Source organism: Callionymus lyra, chromosome 9, assembly GCF_982586985.1.
Source record: "Callionymus lyra chromosome 9, fCalLyr1.hap1.1, whole genome shotgun sequence".
Classification (NCBI taxonomy): Eukaryota; Metazoa; Chordata; class Actinopteri; order Syngnathiformes; family Callionymidae; genus Callionymus; species Callionymus lyra.
In genome coordinates, this window is record NC_141826.1 from 16,678,053 (window position 1) to 16,698,463 (window position 20,411).

General features: G+C 38.5%; 3 protein-coding genes and 1 pseudogene across 5 annotated transcripts in view; 3 read left to right on the top strand and 1 right to left on the bottom strand.

The window, feature by feature from the left end:
• Positions 1 to 11,129, top strand: part of LOC148072043 (ras-GEF domain-containing family member 1C-like) — a 33,668-nt gene extending 22,539 nt beyond the window's left edge. The window contains exons 4-14 of the mRNA XM_087799020.1: positions 1,343 to 1,480; positions 3,311 to 3,532; positions 5,635 to 5,709; positions 5,916 to 6,014; positions 7,141 to 7,243; positions 7,305 to 7,384; positions 7,457 to 7,552; positions 7,799 to 7,894; positions 8,982 to 9,105; positions 9,200 to 9,272; positions 9,340 to 11,129. Coding sequence (XP_087655146.1) covers positions 1,343 to 1,480; positions 3,311 to 3,532; positions 5,635 to 5,709; positions 5,916 to 6,014; positions 7,141 to 7,243; positions 7,305 to 7,384; positions 7,457 to 7,552; positions 7,799 to 7,894; positions 8,982 to 9,105; positions 9,200 to 9,272; positions 9,340 to 9,364 — 1,131 coding nt within the window. The 3' untranslated portion in view covers positions 9,365 to 11,129. The remainder of the gene's footprint in view (positions 1 to 1,342; positions 1,481 to 3,310; positions 3,533 to 5,634; positions 5,710 to 5,915; positions 6,015 to 7,140; positions 7,244 to 7,304; positions 7,385 to 7,456; positions 7,553 to 7,798; positions 7,895 to 8,981; positions 9,106 to 9,199; positions 9,273 to 9,339) is intronic.
• Positions 11,130 to 11,219: 90 nt separating this feature from the next.
• Positions 11,220 to 13,280, bottom strand: tmem126a (transmembrane protein 126A). The gene has a single exon (XM_087799029.1). It carries the CDS (start codon positions 12,757 to 12,759, stop codon positions 12,127 to 12,129), a length of 633 nt encoding a protein of 210 aa, XP_087655155.1. The 5' UTR covers positions 12,760 to 13,280; the 3' UTR covers positions 11,220 to 12,126.
• A 103-nt stretch (positions 13,281 to 13,383) lies between these two features.
• LOC148072045 (dual specificity protein kinase CLK4-like) lies at positions 13,384 to 19,424 on the top strand. 2 transcript variants are annotated; one of them, XM_087799028.1, is made up of 13 exons: positions 13,384 to 13,513; positions 15,702 to 15,862; positions 15,959 to 16,193; positions 16,679 to 16,781; positions 17,064 to 17,130; positions 17,211 to 17,327; positions 17,808 to 17,974; positions 18,050 to 18,144; positions 18,218 to 18,347; positions 18,410 to 18,492; positions 18,564 to 18,643; positions 18,719 to 18,809; positions 18,887 to 19,424. In XM_087799028.1, the coding sequence occupies exons 1-13, from the start codon at positions 13,511 to 13,513 to the stop codon at positions 19,040 to 19,042; spliced, it is 1,488 nt and encodes a 495-aa protein (XP_087655154.1). In that variant the 5' UTR covers positions 13,384 to 13,510; the 3' UTR covers positions 19,043 to 19,424. The 2 variants fall into 2 exon arrangements, with proteins under 2 accessions (XP_087655154.1, XP_087655152.1); XM_087799026.1 differs by lacking the exons at positions 13,384 to 13,513; positions 15,702 to 15,862; positions 16,679 to 16,781 and having other exon boundaries at positions 16,175 to 16,193.
• A 467-nt stretch (positions 19,425 to 19,891) lies between these two features.
• The window catches only part of LOC148072046 (uncharacterized), a 155,892-nt pseudogene continuing 155,372 nt past the window's right edge, over positions 19,892 to 20,411 (top strand). The window contains exon 1 of the transcript XR_015712818.1: positions 19,892 to 20,357. The product of XR_015712818.1 is annotated as an uncharacterized LOC148072046 (transcript). The remainder of the gene's footprint in view (positions 20,358 to 20,411) is intronic.

Here is a 20,411-nt window from a genome sequence, read left to right on the forward strand (position 1 = left end):
CTTCGGGTCACATTGACCCTGAGATAACACAGTGGTTAAATATGCTTTATGTTGTCGGTGTCTAATACGAAAATAAGTTTACTAAGAATTAGAGGGTCTGAGGAAACACCTTTTTTATGTATTAATTCTTTTATTTTGTAATTGTTATTTTATGGTTTATATTTCAATAAATTGTGTATGAAAAAAAAAAAAAAAAAATTTGCAATTCCATCTATACAGCTTTTGTTCATTTTGTGTTGCAATTAAACTTCGGTCCGTTAAATGGCAACACAAATACCTTCCTCTGGTGATGACTGAGGACGAGAGGATACAGTCGACTCCAGCAGCTTTTAAAGCTAATGTTTGAACATATTTTGGTTTCAAAACAAATGAAAGCAGTTACGACTTCGTCAAGAGTCATGTGGTCTGTAAATTCTGAAACACCAGAGTCAAGTACTCGACAATACTACAAATATATCCTTGTTACTACAGTATCACAATATAGTGTTTCCCTTGTATCGTGATAATACATGTTAGTAAATGTGTGACTCTTCTTATTCTATCATAACTTTAAAATAATTAGAGCGTCTGTTGAACAGATGTTAAAAGAAACGTCCAATTATCAAGTTTGTTTCTAAAGGGAATGAAATACTATTGAGAAAGTATTCTATATATGTGCCTCTAAACCCCTGTTTTTTTGGAAGTTTTCAATTTTTTGATAAAAAGAAAAAACGTTTAGATCTAGAAATTACTAACATGCTGAAAGATTTTAATAACGTTTATTACAGTACAATTTAAATGAGTACAGAACATTCTCAAATGATTTTAATTATAATTAAACACAACTTTTACAAATATAATTAATTATATTAAAGCCCTCATTTTTAAAAGATGATTATGTAAAAGAAAAAAAAGCATCACAACATACACAATTTGATAAAGAAGTCAAAGATTTGATAATGCATTTGACATATATTTCTGATATAATGTTAATATATACAGTGAGTTTAATGTATATAAATACTTACCAGAGTATCATACAGGGATGTATATATTTGATTATATTTTACTTTTAACTTCTGTTTATGTGAATTAATTTGTTCATGTATGTTCTTCAACTGGTTCTTATTACAACTGACTTATATCGACATTGTTTAAGATAAAATAAGGGACAGAAACGATCTGATGTATCTGTGAGTTATTGATGATTATTAAGAAAGTTCTGACCTTGGAAGGTCCTTGGTAGGTCCCATGGCTTCCTCCCAGCTAAAACCATTCATTAGGTAGAGCGTCATGAGAGCATAAAGCCATCGCGGTGAGAATTTAGACAAAAAAAAGGCTAATTTGTATTTATTTAATGCAGGCAAAGGTGCGAAAATTTGGTCCCAAGATCCTGCAGCTGCTGACCGAGTGGACGGAGACGTTCCCGTCTGACTTCCGGGACGATAAAATGGTGGGAGTGCTGAAGGACATCATCCGCAGGATAGCCCCCTGTGACGAGGTCGGTGAATTGAAAACGTCATATTTTGAGACTAGCATCGCTAGCGTCTCTTTTCAAATAGAAAGGCACGTTCTTGGTACCGGCTTGAATACTATCTCCAGATTGTCTCCTGGAAATCAATGTAGCATTAAGTGTGTACCTGTGGTCATTACGCTCCAGAGAACCCCGGGTTGGGGGGGGACGGGTGGACGGGGGGCACTGATGTGCAGTGGAATTCAATTACCGTCACCGGGGCCGCAGGAGAGAGCGGCGCTCGAGAGAGTGTAGCCGCGGTGTTGCACAATCTTACACGGCAGGAGAGGAAACCAGATCAGAGCAGGGGGATGCTGGAGGAGTGGTCCCTGCAGCCTCCGGGGACGGCTGGAGAAAAAAAAAGGGGGGGATGGGAACGAGCGGAGAGGTAAAGCAGGAGGGTCAAGCGGTCAGAGAGGTAGAGGAAGAAAAAAAAAAACCGAAGGAGGTGAACACAGGACAGAAAGAAGGGGAGGACGCGCCGCTGATGGATGTGCAGTTATTTACAGTTTCTCGTGTTTGGGGCTGGAGGCTTCTGGGTAATGTGTGGAACACACTCACCAGGATTTTTAAATGAGGTTAACAAGGATAAGAAAGTGATTTTCTCTTCTTTTTTTCTGCTCTAATTTGAGGAAAAATACCCCCAAAAAATAGACGATGGGGTTAAATTAAAAAAAAATATATGAAGAAATGTTTTTGTTAAATGCTATTTTATATATAATTATAATATAAAACATTTATTTAAAGATACAGTATTTCATATTCAAATTGCGGTTTAAAATTAAAAAGAGAATGTATGAGAGAAAATATTTGTCTAGATAACAAATGAAACCCTATGAACACGTTATAAAATAATAACTACAACTATTATGATGATGATTGCAATATTACAATAAAGGAGTAATAACAATATTACGACAATAACGATATTATGATAAAAAAAAGATTGTAAAGCTATAACAATATTACGATGATAACATTATTACGATAATGACGACTGTAACGATATAATAGTAATAATGATATTAGCATATTTTACGAAGATAAAGATGGTAAAGATATAAGAATAAAACGTTAATAAAGAAATAATTATAGGTTTTTATTATATGACAATATTACAATATTAAAGATAGTAACAATGTAACAATATAACGGTGATAATGAAATGACGATAATAAATATAGTAACAATATAACAGCCATAATTATATTATGATATTACAATATTACGATATGATAGTTTTATGATAGTGAAGATAGTAACGATGTAAAGGTAAAAATTATATTACGATATTATGATGATAAAGATAATAATAATATGACATATAACAGTAATTATGTAATTACAATATTAAGATAATGAAGATAGTAACAATGTAACAATGTAAAGGTAAAAATCATATTACAATATTATGATGATAAAGATATTAACAAAATTATAGTGATTATGTTATTACAAAATAAGATAATAATGATAGAAATGATATTACGATAATGAAGTATTAACGATGAACAATATAATGGAAATAATTATATTGAAATAACAATAAATAAAATAACACTATGAAAATAGAGTTATGTAACAATTTTAACGATTACACAACATAGTGCCACAATTGTGAAATTATAATAATGATAATAGTAATATAATCTTACAACAATAAAAGTTATACTACTACTACTATTGCTGTATAGTTAATGTTATTATAGTCATTTTTATTATTATTTTTTAATAAGAACAATGTTTTCAAACATGACCCTCTGATGTATCTGGTCCACGATCATCAAACGTTCTCCTCTTCATCCTCTTCTTCTCCAGGCCTACTGGAAAACCTTGAACGGGGTCCTGCAGAAGCTGAGCCAGAGGCTGGCTCTGATGGCTCAGGGGGAGGAGAGCATCGTCAAGGTCTCCATCAACGCCTCCTCCATCTCTGACAAGCTGGTGGCCTTCAAGAACAAACCGCCGCCCATCCAGAAGGACATGCTCTCCATCTGCAACGACCCGTACACACTGGCACAGCAGCTCACCCACGTGGAGCTGGTAAGAGAGGCCGACTGTATGTGGGTCACAGGGAGGGCAGAGGGGAAGACGCTAACAAGATGGGATGAGGTGGGAGGAGAGGAATTGGGGGAGCTGTAGGGTTAGAGTCCAGAGAGCACCTTCACTGCTCCTCAAAACGGAAATGTTTGTTTAAACAACAACATTTTGACTTTGTTTTTCTTTTCGTATATACTATAATAGTTGATTTGATTTTGTTTTAACAATTACCTAACAAATGTACATGCAGTATGTGGCAACAGAGGTTGCACGACAATTCAGTTACACTGTTCTGACACTGGGGGGAGCCAGAAACAATCTTGTTAAATTATACAAATGTCGTCGAACAAAGACTATTCAACAATATATGAAGATTTAGGTTAGGTTAGGTAGAACTTTATTGATCCCTCAGGAGGTCTCTTTCGGGAAATTGTTTTTGTTCGAATTATCCACAGCAAATACAGCAATTTTTCTTTAAAAATAATCAAAATAAAATAAGAACAAGAACAAAGAGAAATAAAGAGAAACAACAAGATGATACAATCTAAGTCTAAAGATAAAGATAAAGAACATAGATCAAAGAAAAATAACAAAGACAAAACATACAAAAACTAACATAGAACAGAACATCATGATACTTTTACTCCACTCCTGCCCCCGAATTCAGAATTGTACGATAACATGACGCCGATGAAGCGTATTATTGCCAACAATAGGACTTTTAAAGCAAAGATCTTTAGCCTTGCATGTAGCCGTTAGCTTGAGCTAGATTAGCTCTGTCCGTCTGCGATAGCCTCTGCTCTGCAGGTAAACAACTAAATTAAAGACGAACGTTTTTGTTTTATAAATAAGTTTCACCCGCCTACACTTAGTCCACTTTAAGGGCATCAGTTCTTTACAAGTCGGATTATAGAAGTGCATCGTCTTTATTTAAGTAAAAGTGACGTCAACATTACTGGACCGCTACGGCTACCATTAGCCTTGTTGCTAACCAGCTTTGTGCTAGCAATAGAAGCAAAACAAAGAGATTTAACAATGCGAATAATTTAAATCTGTGTGTAATTTTTTTAAATTTAATTTTCAGTCAAATTTGTCGGTTGTTTTAGATTCATAACTATCCTAAAAGAGAACAAAATGAAATAGTTTGGCTTCCAAATGTAATTCTTGTTGAAAACATTTATTTTTATTTTCTCTACAAGATGTCAGTGACATCAGTTTGTTGAATCATGCTTCAAATATTTCAGAATCAAAAATCTGAAACTGGCTTTATTCGCCAAGTTCTTGACAATATTCCCTGAATTTTTACTTTTTAGGAATTCGAATTTTGTACACATGATATGCATAAAAATATATCAAAAATAGTGAAAGAAAAGTCGGTCAAACGTGGAATGAAAGTGAAGATGGTGTCAGGTTTTGTTCTGCAGAATCTCAAGTCAATGCATAATTTTATGAATTGGAATCCACAGAAATCACGTTTCAGAGTCAGATCACTAGAGTGACTCTCACATTGCATGTGCGATGTCTTCCCTCCACTCATGTGTGTCTTGATGTGGGCACGTGGATCTGGGGGTGGTTGTGTGTGTGTGTGTGTGTGTGTGTGTGTGTGTGTGTGTGTGTGTGTGTGTGTGTGTGTGTGTGTGTGTGTGTGTGTGTGTGTGTGTGTGTGTGTGTGTGTGTGTGTGTGTGTGTGTGTGTGTGTGTGTGTGTGTGTGTGTGTGTGTGTGTGTGTGTGCGCCTGAGTGAGCTTGTGCCCTTGTCTGAGCTGTGACATCACCCCCAGAAGTCAGTATCGTGCCCTGGGCTCCACACAAAGAGCCCTCGGTGGATGGATCCGAACCGACAGCTCCAAACACAGACGAAGAACAAACCGTACAGTAGATGGTGAAACAGGAACATTTTCATTGGACCCTGTTGTGTTGCCACGAGTGTCGAGGAGGCTCCGGTTGTGCGATCGTGAAGTCATCTTTTTATAGCATCACCGGAGGAGACATAACTCAAACGAATCACCTCGTTGAGTCGTCGCTTCCTCTTATTGATTGACTTCCATTACTGAAATGAAAGAGTTATTAATGGGAGGATCCCTTCTTTCTCTCTGTGTTTTCCAGGAACATCTGAGTCACATCGGACCCGAGGAGTTCGTCCAGGCCTTTGTTCAGAAAGACCCTCTGGATGGAACGCAGGTGCTTTATTGTCCTTTTCTTTCGACATCTCTAGTGGTTTTTCCGGCCTCTTAGTATCGATCACTTTATATTCCTGCCGTCTGTGTCATTTATGCTGGCGTGGTCAGATGGGGGTCGTCCAGAAGAACAGGAAGCTCATTAGTGTCGGTGAAATTCCCTTGTGGTAGTTTTTCCTGATCTCCTCACACATGTGTCGTCATCCACAGCCTTGCTTCGGTGACCAGAAGAAGAAAACCACCAACCTGGAGGCTTACGTCAGGTGGTTCAACAGGCTGTGTTACCTGGTTGCCACGGAGATCTGCATGGTGAGTTGAAGAAAAAAGAAAAAATCCGGGTGTCAATTATTCCCTTGAAACAATCCGGGTGAGAAAGAGGTGACGTTTTAGAATATCTTCTACCACCTAGTGGCGAGTTATTGTCATTACAGGCGTTTTCCATTTTCACAACTACAGTTGCACCAAAACTGTGCAGTGGTCAGTGGCCATAGGAAAGATTTAAGAAGGTGGAGAGGGCAATTGGCAAGAGTGAAAAAGGAAAATAAAATAATAATGCACTGAGCTTCTGGGTAATGTGTGGAACAGACTTTTTAAAATACCTTTTAACCGGGATAAAAAATGATTTGTAAAAAATGATGATAATTCTGTGGAAGAGATGATAAAGTAAAAAAAATTCAAAAATGAATTAAGGTTTTAAATTAAGAAACTGAGTAAAATGTTTACATACAAAAATAAATATATTTCAAAAAGTATTGGTTTCAATTGTATTAAATTGAATAAGAATGAATGGGAAAAAACAAATTATAATAATAATGATGATAATACTTGTAAAAATGTATGATGATGATGATGATGATAATAATAATAACAATAATAATAATATAATAATAACACTAATAATAATGTAATGATAACAATAATAAAATAATGAGAACAATAATAATAATAAGGGCAATAAAGAAAACAATGAGAACAGCAATATAACAGTATTAACAAGATAATAAAAGATTATAATAAAATAGTTTAACAAAGCCAGGTGAAGAAGAGAGTGCAGACAGGGTGAAACAGGCGAAAATGACAAGAATGAAAAAAAATCTATTTACTTAATTTTCTCTTAAGTGTATAAAATGCTTAGTTACATTTATACTTTGAGTTAGAGTTTAAAAATATATATTTGGTCATAAGGTGCACTTATTTCATATATATCTATATATACATGATTAACTTTTAATATAATGTATGAAAACCTAAATAATGTGATTTTATGTAGAGTTTCAGATTTAATTTAAAAAATAAAATTAATTGTTTGTTGTTATTCTGGTTTGATGGTCCCTCAATGAAATATATTTAATTTTTTTAAATAGTGAACTAGAGTAAAGCAGTGAAGAAAATAACTTTCTTGAGGTTTCGTCTAACGTGTGCGTCGTCTTGACAGCCAGCGAAGAAGAAGCAGCGAGCACAAGTCATCGAGTTCTTCATCGACGTGGCCAGAGAGTGTTTCAACATCGGGAACTTCAACTCTCTCATGGCCATCATCTGTGAGTCTTCCCTCCTCTGACACTCGTCCTGACAGTTTACTGACCAATGACAACCTTCCAGCTGGGATGAACATGAGTCCGGTGTCACGCCTCAAGAAGACCTGGGGGAAAGCCAAGACGGCCAAGTTCTTCATCCTGGAGGTAAACACGGAGCTGGTCTTAAATCTGAGCTACAAGGAACACACTGATGTTTTTTTGGTCAATTTTCAACAGCATCAAATGGATCCGACTGGAAATTTTTACAACTACAGAACTGCCTTGAGGGGCGCCGCCCACCGCTCTCAGACCGCCAACAGCAACAGAGAGAGGGTATGTGTCAGTAAAGATACGGAAGCGCAGACCTCTGCCAAGCAGCTCATTTACAGACCACATTAATTACATTCATATGAATTCGCCTTTTTATTGAGCATTGACATATTATTGATAGCAATGGGCTCCATCTGTTAGCAGGTTGCCGCAGTTTGACAGTGTTGTTTTACAGGCACTAACACTTTTAAATCTTAGCTAAATATACTTTTTTTTATTGCCAAACTTAATAATCTTTCCACTCCCCAGATTGTGATCCCCTTCTTTAGTCTGCTGATCAAGGATATCTACTTTCTCAATGAAGGATGTGCCAACCGACTGCCCAACGGACACGTCAATTTTGAAGTAAGATCAGCTTGTTGGTGCTCTTTTGAATTATTGGTATTTAGGGTTGATCTAAACCCTAAGCGTGATAAAATAAACCTTTTCTTTGGCTTTTTATTAACAACATTTTCTCGTGAAATATTTTTATCACTATTATTATTATTATTATTATTGAGCCAAATTGCATTTGATTGACATGTCATTTGAATATCAGTCGTATTCAAATATTAAATGGTTAAATATAAAATTGTTGAAAATGTTTGGATTGTATTTATATAATATTTTCAATCAATTATTTTTACACATAAAGTTTTATATTCTAATTCCAAATATTAAAAAAATAGATTTTCTAAATTCAATACTTTCTCATTTGTAGTCTTTTAAATTCAATATAAAAATGTTGGTGTAACCAGACATAACCAAAAGATTACCGAGCTACTTAATCATGTTATCGTTGCATGTTTTTCTGAAAGTTGAGTAGTACAGTAGAATAAGTTTCAACATTTGCAATGTTTAAAATAAACTTTTCAATATGACACCGGTGTTTTGTGAAACAGTTCATGAGGTTTTTGATACAGTGTCGTAATTTCAGAGCTAGTTTAATTGAATCAGAGCTAATATAAATATATATATATAATCTACTGCGATACTCTAGGAACAAGTATATATTTGTAGTATTGTCGAGTACTTTACAGAATTTACAGACCATGTGACTCTTGACGAAGTCGTAACTGCTTTCATTAGTTTTGAAACCAAAATATGTCCAAACATCAGCTTTAAAAAGCTTTTAGAGTCTATTGTATCCTCTCGTCCTCAGTCAGCGCTGGGTTCAAATTGTTACTTTAGCTGCAGGGGACATAATGATGAAAGTTTAAATGTGTCATAAAAATGATGAAACGTGAGTATTTGTATGTAAATTATATACAAATAAAAAAAACTTACATTTAATTATTTTGTTCTACACACACTTGATGGAAATACAAACCATGATAGTTTATGATAGAATTATGATAACAAAAATATGATTTGAAAGCAAAAGAAAATTGATACATTCAACAGTATATATTTTATTTTATTTTTATTTTTAAAAATATGATCATATTTTTAGAAATTTGTGGAGCTGGCCCGGCAGGTGGGTGAGTTCATGACCTGGAAGCGAGTCGAGTGTCCGTTTGAGAAGGACCAAGCCATCCTGCACTACCTCCACACTGCCCCCATCTTCAGCGAGGACGGTGAGGAGAAGAAGAACGACCACTTTGATTTCGAACGACTCAAACATGTTCCCCAAAAAGCTAACCTGTCATCTAATATGTCGTCCTCCTGCAGGACTGTACCTGGCCTCGTACGAGAGCGAGAGCCCGGAGAACCAGGTCGAGAAGGACAGATGGAAAGCCCTCAGGTAACCCATCGCTCGGTTCCATCACCACCACTCTTGGTACTGACTCCACGAATCTCCTCCCGTTCAGGTCAAACGTTTTGGGGAAGACATGAGGCACCAGCGAGGAGGCACGAGTTCTCATTGCACTAAAATGAACTGTGAAGGAACCTAGCTGGTACTTAGGTGTTTTTCTATGAAGAAACGATCGACCGTTGATGAACAGGATTCATCGAAAATACAAGTTTGGGACAACTACTACTACTACTACAAAAAAAAAGATGATCTAGAAATTAGCTAAAAATACCATGGAAGCCTATCAACATGATATTCTTCTTGTGTGTTTACTCTGTGGAGCGATGTTTACTACTATAGCGAGTGGTGTTACAGGGAAAGCCACTTTTTTTTAAAGTATGAAATTCCTACAAATGTGTCTCTTTCAGTTCTCTTTTCCTCAGTATTTAATTTCCTGTCTTTACCTAAAGAGGGCGCTGGCTAGCCCGCATCAACTGTTGTTTTTTTTAAATTCATGGTCAACTGAAGGAGTAACTTGTATTTCTGTGTTCGTGCATGACGTGTTATTTATTTCTTTTTATTCGACATAAGTGGGCTACATGTTCTTTTGTAACGTACCGTGCCATGAATGCCAGATTTATGATTTTTTTTCTCACTGATTTCTTTCGTCTTTCTGCTCCTCGGGAAGTTTTTTTCTCTCTCTTGACTGACGTTCAGTTGATTATATTTATGGAGATTTTTTCTGTGCTGACAGACGTATTGTTTTCACGGTGACCCTTGTTTTGCTGACGGTGAAGTGGAGCGGCATGTTACAGTTTCTATAAGAGCCTTGTACAGAAAACACAACGCTTTTGTTTTTTTTTTCCTGAAAGCTCGGAGACGTTATTTTGTATTAATGAGGGGAAATTGTGCCATAAATATGGAAGTGTATCAGTGTCATCAGATTATTTAATAGAAGGAATTTAACATTTTAAATGTTAAAATTTCCACTTTTTTAAATTGAAATGTTTATTTAAAACGTTTAGATATTTTGTAATAATCCTTCATTTAATTTGAATTAAACATATTTATTTTAAGGTTTAATTTGTTTTATCGAATAATTTAATTTAAAAACAATTGTGTATTGAAAGGTTTTTTAATCGAACAATTAAAAATACATATAGTCTCATATTCTTATTCCAATAAATCGAAAACAGTATACCAACATTTTACTACTGAATTTAAAATACTAAGAATAATACAAATTTTGATTTGAATCTATTACTGGAATTAGAATATAAAACTGTGTTTGAAAATATTCATATTTATGATAAAAAATAAACAGATTAAATGTAAAAGTAATATGAAAAGATAACTGAATTCAATAAATCTAAAATCAATAATTCAATATAGAAACCATCAATTCCATTATTTAAAAAAAAAGTGCAACCAAATGCTTTGAATAAACATTTCAATTAAAACAAATGTAACATTTAAAATGATAAGTTTAACCATTTAATAGTAAAATGCCACGGCTATACTTCCATACGTTACCTAGTTTTCAATCCAGGTTTCTCTGACTCGAGATGTTGTTTGTGTTTGTGTCATTGAACATTGTGAGTGTTTTGGGAGCTATTTTAAAACTAACTGTACGCTTTTGAAAACGGTCTTAAATCAGTTTGCTATTTAAGTGATGTCAGTGTATTCTTTAAAAGAAGCACTTTTCCCTGCTCAAGAACAGACGGATCATTTTACTGCTCCCCCTCTCGTTCACCATCCATGACCCCTGAACCCCTCCTACGATGATAGAGAGCCAGAGACGTGATGACGAACCTGCCGATCAACTTGATGCGCAGTTTTAATAAAATCTTGCCTGTGTTGAACGTGTTCGGGATTCATTTTTATTTTATATATAACTACGACACTCGCTATAAAAGAGCCTAGCTACAGAGAAAACAGGGATTTGAAAAAAAAAAGTGATTTTAATTGCTTTATTTTCCTTTATTTTCCTACAGGGCTTCAGCATCTCAGGGGAAACCCTGAACTAGGGTTGTGAGCAAATATTTATAGGCTTTGATATCACAGTTAAGAAAAAAGTTCATGATACTGCATGGATACTCAACAGTACTGTATCGATTTTTTTTATATTTCAATAACATTTTCTTTAAATTTACAATTAGCCTGGTCATATCAGCTGCATTTGGCCCTAAGCAGCTCAAGTAAAAAGGAAAATTTCGCAAGATCCCAGTGATGACTGGGGACGAGAGGATACGGTCGACTACGACGGCTTTTAAAAGCCGATGTTTGGACATATTTTTGTTTGAAAACAAATGAAATGGGTTAAGGCTTAATCAAGAGTCCCGCAACACCAGAGTCAAGTACTCGACAATACTACAAATATGTGGCAATACTGCGTATCATGATACGAATGGTATCGCCAGATTCTTGCTAGTAAATTATTGCACGTCTACCTCGAACCGTTCATAAGCAAGTAAGTCATTTTTATTTGTATAGCGCTTTTTCAGACCATGGTCACAAAACGCTTAAACAATCAAAACAATATTAAATAATGTATATACTTTAAAGATCAAGATAAAACTGAGAACACAACAGGAGTTCCAGAAAATCAAGGAAAAGCCTGAACAAATGAAAATGTTTTAAGATGTTTCTTGAAGGAGTCAGTAGATCATCAAACACAGAGAGAGAGGAAGATCGTTCCAAAGCTTAGGAGCAACAGCCTGGAAGGATTTCTCTCCTCTGGTCCTGAACCGTGTGCGAGGAACCATCAGTAGATTCTGATCCACAGACCTCAATGACTTCAGTAGGGTTACATTGGAAACAAAAAAGCCAAACAAATGTTTTCAAGTATATAACAATATTTAGTTTAATTTAGTGTTAAGTCTGAATCAAACTCCTCCTTTTTAGCCTCCACCGTGAGCTCCACCAGTTTGCCATACGTCTCAAAGTCTCTGGTTCCCAGGTAAGTTCCGAAGACCGCTTGCAGGATCACCACGGCTCTCATCCTCCTGAAGACGGGCCTGAACACGTCCAGCCAGTACCGGGGGAGGTTGCCCTTCTCGGGCATCGGCGCGGTGTTGTATCGAACCGAGAGACCGAAATTCAGAGGCAGGGCCAGCATGATGGGGTACATGGCCCCGGCGAGGGCCCCGACCAGGGCTCCTCGGATCGACACGCAGATGGGACACTGGACGTTACCGGACAGGAGCGGGATGGACACGGTCGCGTTGTAGATCGCCCAGGTGGTCATGAAGGGCAGCGCGGACATGGGCAGCGAGGTGCTGAAGGTCGCCTGGGTGACGTTCAGGGCGCGACGGTAGAAGTTGTTGGCGATCAGACCCACCAGGGAGCTGTTCCCGGCCATGTAGATGGAGCCGTACGTGAAGAAGTTCCGGTCCAGGTCTGGGAGTTTCTCGAAGTTCTTCTGCAGCATCTCGGCGAACAGCTCTTTGTTCAGAGGCTTCCCGGCGAGCCTCTCGTCGGACCAGACCTGCGACATGTTGTCGGTTATTGTTGTTGTTGTTGTTTTTATCAACGAGGATAAACTTCAGCGCCTTCAAGGTGCAGAGAGGAGGCGGACATGTTTTTTTACCCACAAGTCATAGCGATAGACTGGAGATAATTACCCCTCTGTGCTGTCTGCCGGAATAAAAAAACAAAAATATATTATCTTGGATAAATGAGCGGATCTCAAAATATCGTTATCAGATCAAATAATTTACTACTTAATCGTATAATTCTTACTGACATCATAAAGGGAGGATTTTATTCTGACGAGTTAAAGTAGTTAAAAATACCCAGATGTAAAAAAATAGACAGTAAGACAATACTGCTGTCATTGACTAAGTGATCTAAGCCAGTGGGACGAAGAATTGCATTAAAAATCAATTTTAATGGCTCAATTTACAGTTAAAAATGTGTTTTGCACAAGTTTCGATATTTTTGGGTAACAGTCGACTGGTACGGTTCCTTTGTTTCTAGTTTTTCACCAGGGTGTCTTGGCTTCCAGCAAAACAAAAATAATTTAAAATAATTTAACATTTTTAATAAACGTTTGGTAATAAACCCGCCAGACAAGTATTTGGGCGAAATATAAAAAAAATGTGGGCGGCGCCATTTCTCGGATTACGTCATTGGATTACGTCATTCAGAACGGCCGTTCCAGAAGCACGCCATCTTTAAAGAAGAGCTGTCGAAGACGATCGCAATTTTTACGCTTTTAGTAGTTAAGTGTGAACCAGCTTTATCAAATGGTAAGACTATGTGCGTGTTTACTGTTTAATCGTGTGTTTATTATTAAATGAAGCGCTTTATTTTTCAAATATGTTGGACTTTGCTAATAGTTAGCCCGTTAGCTTTGTAACAAAGTCGATGTGGACAACATGGCTGATGTTTGCACTATTTATTATGACGAAAAGTTTCGTACATGCTGTCAAACTGTCGTCAGGCCTTTTGTAAAAACGATATAAATGACACGATATTGCAAAAGAGACGCAGTTAATCGGTAAGAAACTGTTAAATTGATCGACGACAAGACAACGGAAAAACAACAAGCCGTCCTCCATCTTGGAAAGGCCTCGCCTGGCTGGACTCCAGCTAGACATGCTAATATTAACCGTTACTTTTTTTAGCCAGTTTAACAAAGTGCAAAGACTTTTTATAGCCAAGAGATGATATTATTAACGACTCGAGTCATGTGGTTGTTCACTCATCAATGTTATTGATATTCTAACTGACTTAGGTTCTTACGGTGTATGTTTGTGTTCAATTTGAAATCGATTTTTATGAACCAGTTGTATCAGAAGGGAAGTTATGGATTATTAAAAAAATGTCAACCTCCACCATTGTCTGGTCAACCCCCTTAATGCTAAGTAAACATTATTTAAGGTGTGGCCTATTTTAAAAAATGAGGGCGTTACATTTTGAAATCTTGCTAAACAAAGAAACTGCAACAATTTTTGGCTCTCACACTATGAATTCGAAAAGTAAATTAATAGCCAAAATTTGACAAGCACTCCATAAAGCACAGTTACAATAGAATTTTTATAATGTAAGGTAAGGTAAAACTTTATTGATCCCCCAGGAGGTCTCCTTCGGGAAATTGTTTTTTACCAATAGCCAGCAATTTTTCATAAACAATAAAAAATAAAATAAGAAGAAGAACATAAAGAGGAAGAACAAGATGACACAATCTAAGTCTAAAGACAAAGAACATAGGTCAAGGAAAGAAAAACAACAAAGACAAAGGATACAAAGACTAACATGGAACAGAACATCCAGATACTCTCACTGCACTCCTGCCCCCGAACTCAGAATTGTACAATTTAATAGCCCGAGGGATGAATGAGTCCCTGAGTCTATTTGTTTTGCACCTGGGTAGGAGCATTCGTGCACTCATTCTGCTTCTCTGCTCACTGGTGACAGTGTTCAGAGGATGACTGTCATCATCCATGATGGACAGTAGTTTGTTCAATGATCTCACTGTCACCAGTGAGTCCAGCTTCATTCCAACCACAAAGCCAGCCCTCCTGATCAACCTGTCCAACCTGTTGACACTCCTCCTGGACACATTTCCACCCCAACACACCACAGCATAGAACATGACACTGGCCACCACAGACTGGTAGAACATGCAGAGGAGCTTCTTGCAGATGTTAAATGATCGAAGCCTCCTCAGAAAGTACAGTCTACTCTGAACCTTCTTATATACATGGTCTGTGTTGCAGGACCAGTCCAGTTTACTGTCCATCCACACACCAAGGTACCTATAGTTAATGTATTAAAGTCATTGGGATTAGCTGAAGTGAAATCTAAACGTGACTGGTGGGATTCAACCAGGCAACCGAGAGTAGGTCCGAGAAATCATCAATTCAAAAGATATTTGGCTGACTCTTGAGATAAACGTATAACTTATATTATTACAGGGATGCCAATGAACATTTTTTTGCCACAGATATTTTGCGGGGGAGTTGTCAAGTGAAAACTTGGGAAACGTTGTCAGAGATCCGTGGCGCCCGTACTCTGTATAGTCCTTGGTAAACGGTATTCAGCATTAGTGTATGGTAGTGATGAAAACAATGCAGTTGAACAAGAAACACAGCGGTCTGTCGGCTCTTCAGATTACCATTCAAATTTGAAACATGTTGCTTGTCCACTGTCTAACATCCATCAGGCAGAAAATGCACATTAAACTCTATTGTGCATATTAGTGTTTCACACTTGTAAACTAGTCGCAAATTTCATAATAAAGTTGAAATTTAATTTGCTATGACATTTTTCAATATCATCACTTTGCATCTGAATGATGCGATGACATCTGAAACATTAACTTCCCCTTTCACACATTTAATCAGCAAGTTATTAGAATAACATTAGTATTTCCTTTGTGATGTGTTGTACTGACTTACTAACTAACGCTTATCAACTTTTTTTCTTTTACAGATGCGCGATTCCAAGCGAACACGCTCTCCAGGTGTTTGGTTGGACGAGTATAGTTGGGAAGAAAGAATGGAGTACCGCAAAAGGAAAAGACGGGATTCACACAGCAGTGAACGTGAAAACAAACACAGAAGATATCAACAACATCACAAGACCAATGATGTGTAAATAAACTTCTGTTTTCTTATTATTTTAACTCCAGAGTCATGGCTGTTAAAATTGGTACAGTCGCTGAAACCCTTTTTTTTTTCTTCCTGCAGATTGTTTATGGAAAGTCGCAATTTAAACCAAGGGCTGAATTCTCGGGAAGGACGGACCAGGGAGCGCAGCTTGGACATGGCGTACGCACCGGAAGTGCCCAACAAAGGAAGAGATCGGGATTGGCACCATTACAGCAAGTCGTCTGGACGCAGCGGTCTAAGCGGTCGCAGTCGTAGAAGCAGACACAGAGATAGACGGCCGAGACGAAGCCGCTCTCGCCGCAGGTCGCCCTCGGTATGAAAACCATTTTTATCCTCCTATCTGGCTCGTTGTTTTAAGTTATCAGTATCAAATGTTTAGAATAATGCAAATCATGGGGGCTTTAGGGGAATACATCATGTTGATCTAGATTTAAAATGCAATTTTAGAAGATTTTTTTTTACATAGCTTATGCCACATTACGTAGAAAGTCTGTGATCACTTAAGTTTGATGCTGTACTGCTGTGAGAAAGTCTCTCATCTGAAAATCTTGTTGCCATGTTTTTCTTCTGTAACACACACTATGTGGTGGCTGGCTCCCAATTTCTCTGATGGGGCTGAATTTGAATTTGCTGCTCCGTCCACGCGTCTGGCGGTGTTACTGAACGGGCCGAACTGTCCAACCCTCACCTCCCCCCTTGGCCTGGTTGAATGAATGACGATGTCGCATTGTGATGGCCTGGTGCTGACTGACTGATGGGTTATTGGTGTGATGGCGGATACGGCGTTCCACGGTGCAGACGAGGAACCATCGGCGCAGGAGCAGAAAAAGATCCAGGAGTGTTGAGGATGATGACGAGGGTCACCTCATCTATCACAGTGGAGACATGCTGAAAGCGAGATGTATAGAATATAAACTTTTTTTTCTTCTGTCGTTTACACTTTTGTCTCTCACACCCGTTTGGTTTTTATTGCCAAACATTATTTTAGAGACTTACATTTGTCCAGTAGATTGACTAGTATAGCTTAGAGATTGCTTGCCAATGCTACATAACTAGTTATCGTGTTCTATGCCAGTGTTTAAGCCTGTTAATTTAGAGAGAAGACATCCCAGTGAAGCAGCCTCTGGCTATGTTTCACATTACCAGTGCTGTCCTTCTAACTTGAGCCTTGTATTCTCTGTAGATGAGATTGTCAGTACTCTAGGAGAGGGCGCCTTTGGAAAAGTTGTCGAATGTATTGACTATTCAAAGTAAGTATAATGCACAGGTCTATCATTTTTTTTCAACTAACTTGAAACGTAATTGAATGTGTTTTTTTTATTCTTTCAAGTGACAAAGCACGAGTGGCTCTGAAGATCATTAAAAACATTGATCGCTATCGTGAAGCAGCGATGTCTGAAGTGGAGGTGCTGGCAAAGCTGAAGTCTTATGATTCCCACAGACGATAGTAAGTAGACGCACGACCATGTTTGATATGTTCAAGCCTCGTACAGTGGAAGAAGTTAATTTAAAGGCGGCTAAATCTCATTCAAGATAATCATTTTCAAGCACTGAATGGACTTTCTCTAGTTGAAAGCTTTTTTATTTTCTGATATGCTTTAATAAAAATGCAGTCAGGTTACACTTGTAACCGTGGTTCTACGAATGTATATTCTGCCCTCTGCTGGCTGTTGCGATGGGTTGCCTCAGGAGGGAAGAGCTGTTTAGAGGGATGGCAAAAAAAAAAAGTGGCCATTTATTATTATTTAAGCATGTTGTGGATCTAAACTAAATCGATTGATATTAACCTTATGAATGGATTTAGGAAACTGGCCATGAGATCCACTCGTCTATTTAAAAATAGGGGGTCGGCACTTAAGATGAAAACACGTTTAAGTTTACAGTTAAAGTAACGTGATCCTGACCATTTTCTTTTCCCCTCCACTAGTGCTTGCGTTCATATGCTGGACTGGTTTGAGTATCACGGCCACGTCTGCATCTCCTTCGAGCTGCTCGGCCTCAGCACCTACGATTTTCTCAAAGAGAACGGCTTCATTCCGTTTTCAACCGACCACATCAGACACATGGCGTACCAGATCATCCAGGCCGTCGGCTGTAAGTTACGCCTGCAAATGTTGAGGAAAGCATTTTGATGGACATCGTGACGATCTATCGTTCTGCTCATTTTAGTTCTGCATGAAAACAAACTAACGCACACAGACCTGAAGCCTGAGAACATTCTCTTCATCGACTCCGTGTACGACTTGGACTACAATCCAGCTCGGGTCGGTATCATCTCATGCATATTCAAGTCTCGTCTGAACGTCTCATATTTATCCGGATGTTTCGTGTCGACAGAGACGAGATGTACGGACGCTAAGGAACCCTGACGTGAAGATTGTTGACTTTGGAAATGCCACGTTCGAACACGAACACCACACTTCCGTGGTTTCCACTCGCCATTATCGAGCCCCCGAAGTCATTCTCGGTACGTTTCTATTACTTTGAAATACTTTCTCCGATGTGGTCGTTGACTCTCGACTCTCCTAGATCTGGGCTGGGATCACGCCTGTGACGTCTGGAGTATTGGGTGCATCCTCGCCGAGTACTATCTCGGCTCCACTGTTTTCCAGGTTAGTGTCGACTCGAGTGAGGCTTATTACAGAAGTGTTTTTTTTTTTTACATTTGTTTTTTCTCCTGCAGACTCACGACAGCAAAGAACACCTTGCAATGATGGAGAGAGTTCTGGGTCCCATCCCCGCTCATCTCCTGCAGAAGTCCAGGTCAGTCCAGCTGTGAGGTTGTCTGATTGTTTTTTTTAAATATCTCATGAATAACTGAAGTTATTTGTTTGACAGGAAACAGCGGTACATTCACAGAAGTAAGCTGGACTGGGATCCTCAAAGTGGTTCTGGAAGATACGTCAGAAAACACTGCAAACCGCTGAAGGTACTTGGAATTTAAAACTCGACACATTCTTCTACTCCGGCCTGTTATTCTAATCGAGCGACCCTCGTAATCCACAGAACTACATGAGATCTAAAGGCCAGGACCACCAGCTGCTCTTCGACCTCATCGAGCAGATGCTGGAGTACGACCCCGCCAAGCGCCTCCGCCTGGAGGAGGCGCTCAATCACCCCTTCTTCTCCTGCTACCACCACAGCAGTCGAAGAAGCAGCTGAGAAGACGTTTCTGTCGGTTAAAAGGAGTTTGTTGGATTCGTGACTTTATTAATGTGCAGCTGTGAGACTCTCTGGGAGATTTGATGAAATGACTGTATCAGTCCACTGATGTTCTGTGTGCCCCCCCTTACAACCCCCCATCTTGCATCTCACTTTTACTGCAGGACTTTGTCTCAATCCTGTTTGGGGAAAAAAATATTTATTGGTTACAAAGGTTTGTCATCATTTTTTTTTTGTTCTTGTTATGTTTTTGATTTCTCTTGGTGAAGTTAAAATGTGTCAAACGTCAGGCAGATAGTCGTGTACATAACTTTCTATTTTTCATTCCACCGTGATTTCTCTCGACAAGTTTCCTCCTCAATAAAGACTTTTTTTGACTGTTGCAAGTTGTCTGTGAAGTGTTATGCTTGGTTTGGACCACACGGTGGCGGCAAACAGCCGAATGACGCCTTTACAACTTGGTGAACATCATGAACTAACATGAAACTATAAAAGGTTTTAAACATGCATTTTTTTATGCAATGCTGTTTAAACTTGCGACACATTAAATTAAGATTTATTATTTTTTCCAGTGCGAATTAAAACTTGGGAAAATTTCTCAATTGTCTTAATAATCTTCAAATAAATTATTTATTGATAAATATAAAGTAAATCGCATGAGGTGAAACGTGCGTCATTTTTTTGTTGTAGATCTGTGTGTTTAAATAAAGTTGTGAAAAAGGTTCGGTCCAATCATTGAGCGGGTCTCACAGCTGACAGCCTGCAGCCTCCCACGTGGTCTGCAGGGCGGCGCGTCTGAACGGGTTGATGGTGCAACTCCGCAGAAACAAACATTTGGACTGACCTGAAGTGGCGCGTGCATGAATGACTTTCTAAACGCAAGTTAGGACTTTATTTAAAATTTTATATTTCTGTGTTCTTTTTTTTTTGGTCGCTCGTGTGAACCCGGACTTTTACTGCTGCGTCTGATCAGAACTTGTTGAAAGTTCAGGAGTTTTTGTAAGATTCTCTCCTGGTGGAACTAAGGATCCTCATCATGACCCAGTCCAGGGAGAAGCCGGTGTGTCCATGCGAGCCCGAGCCCGGGCTCTCGCGCTGGGTCCCCGGGGCGCCCCTCGCGCTCTGCCTGCTGCTGTCGCTGAGCTCCATCACCCTCAGCCTGGCCATGAGCGTCAGGACCTTCCAGCTGGAGAAGAGGCTGCAGATGGACATGGACCAGGTCTCCATCCTCCAGCCGCCCCGGAGCGCCTTCCTGGACCAGGACGGATCCCTGGTCCCTGAGCTGCGGAGCTCCGTGGGAAGACTCGTGCAAGAGGTCCGTGGATCCATCATTTAACTTGATATTTAATGAAGAAAATACAAACAAAAT

What these genes read in the sequence shown, in the direction of transcription:
- LOC148072045 (XM_087799028.1), top strand. An exon ending in AGCCCCCGAAGTCATTCTCG is followed by an intron (nt 18,348 to 18,409) that starts GTACGTTTCTAT and finishes CGACTCTCCTAG; the next exon opens with ATCTGGGCTGGGATCACGCC. An exon ending in AACACTGCAAACCGCTGAAG is followed by an intron (nt 18,810 to 18,886) that starts GTACTTGGAATT and finishes CGTAATCCACAG; the next exon opens with AACTACATGAGATCTAAAGG.
- tmem126a (XM_087799029.1), bottom strand. Translation starts at nt 12,759, where the DNA reads ATGTCGCAGGTCTGGTCCGACGAGAGGCTCGCCGGGAAGCCTCTGAAC.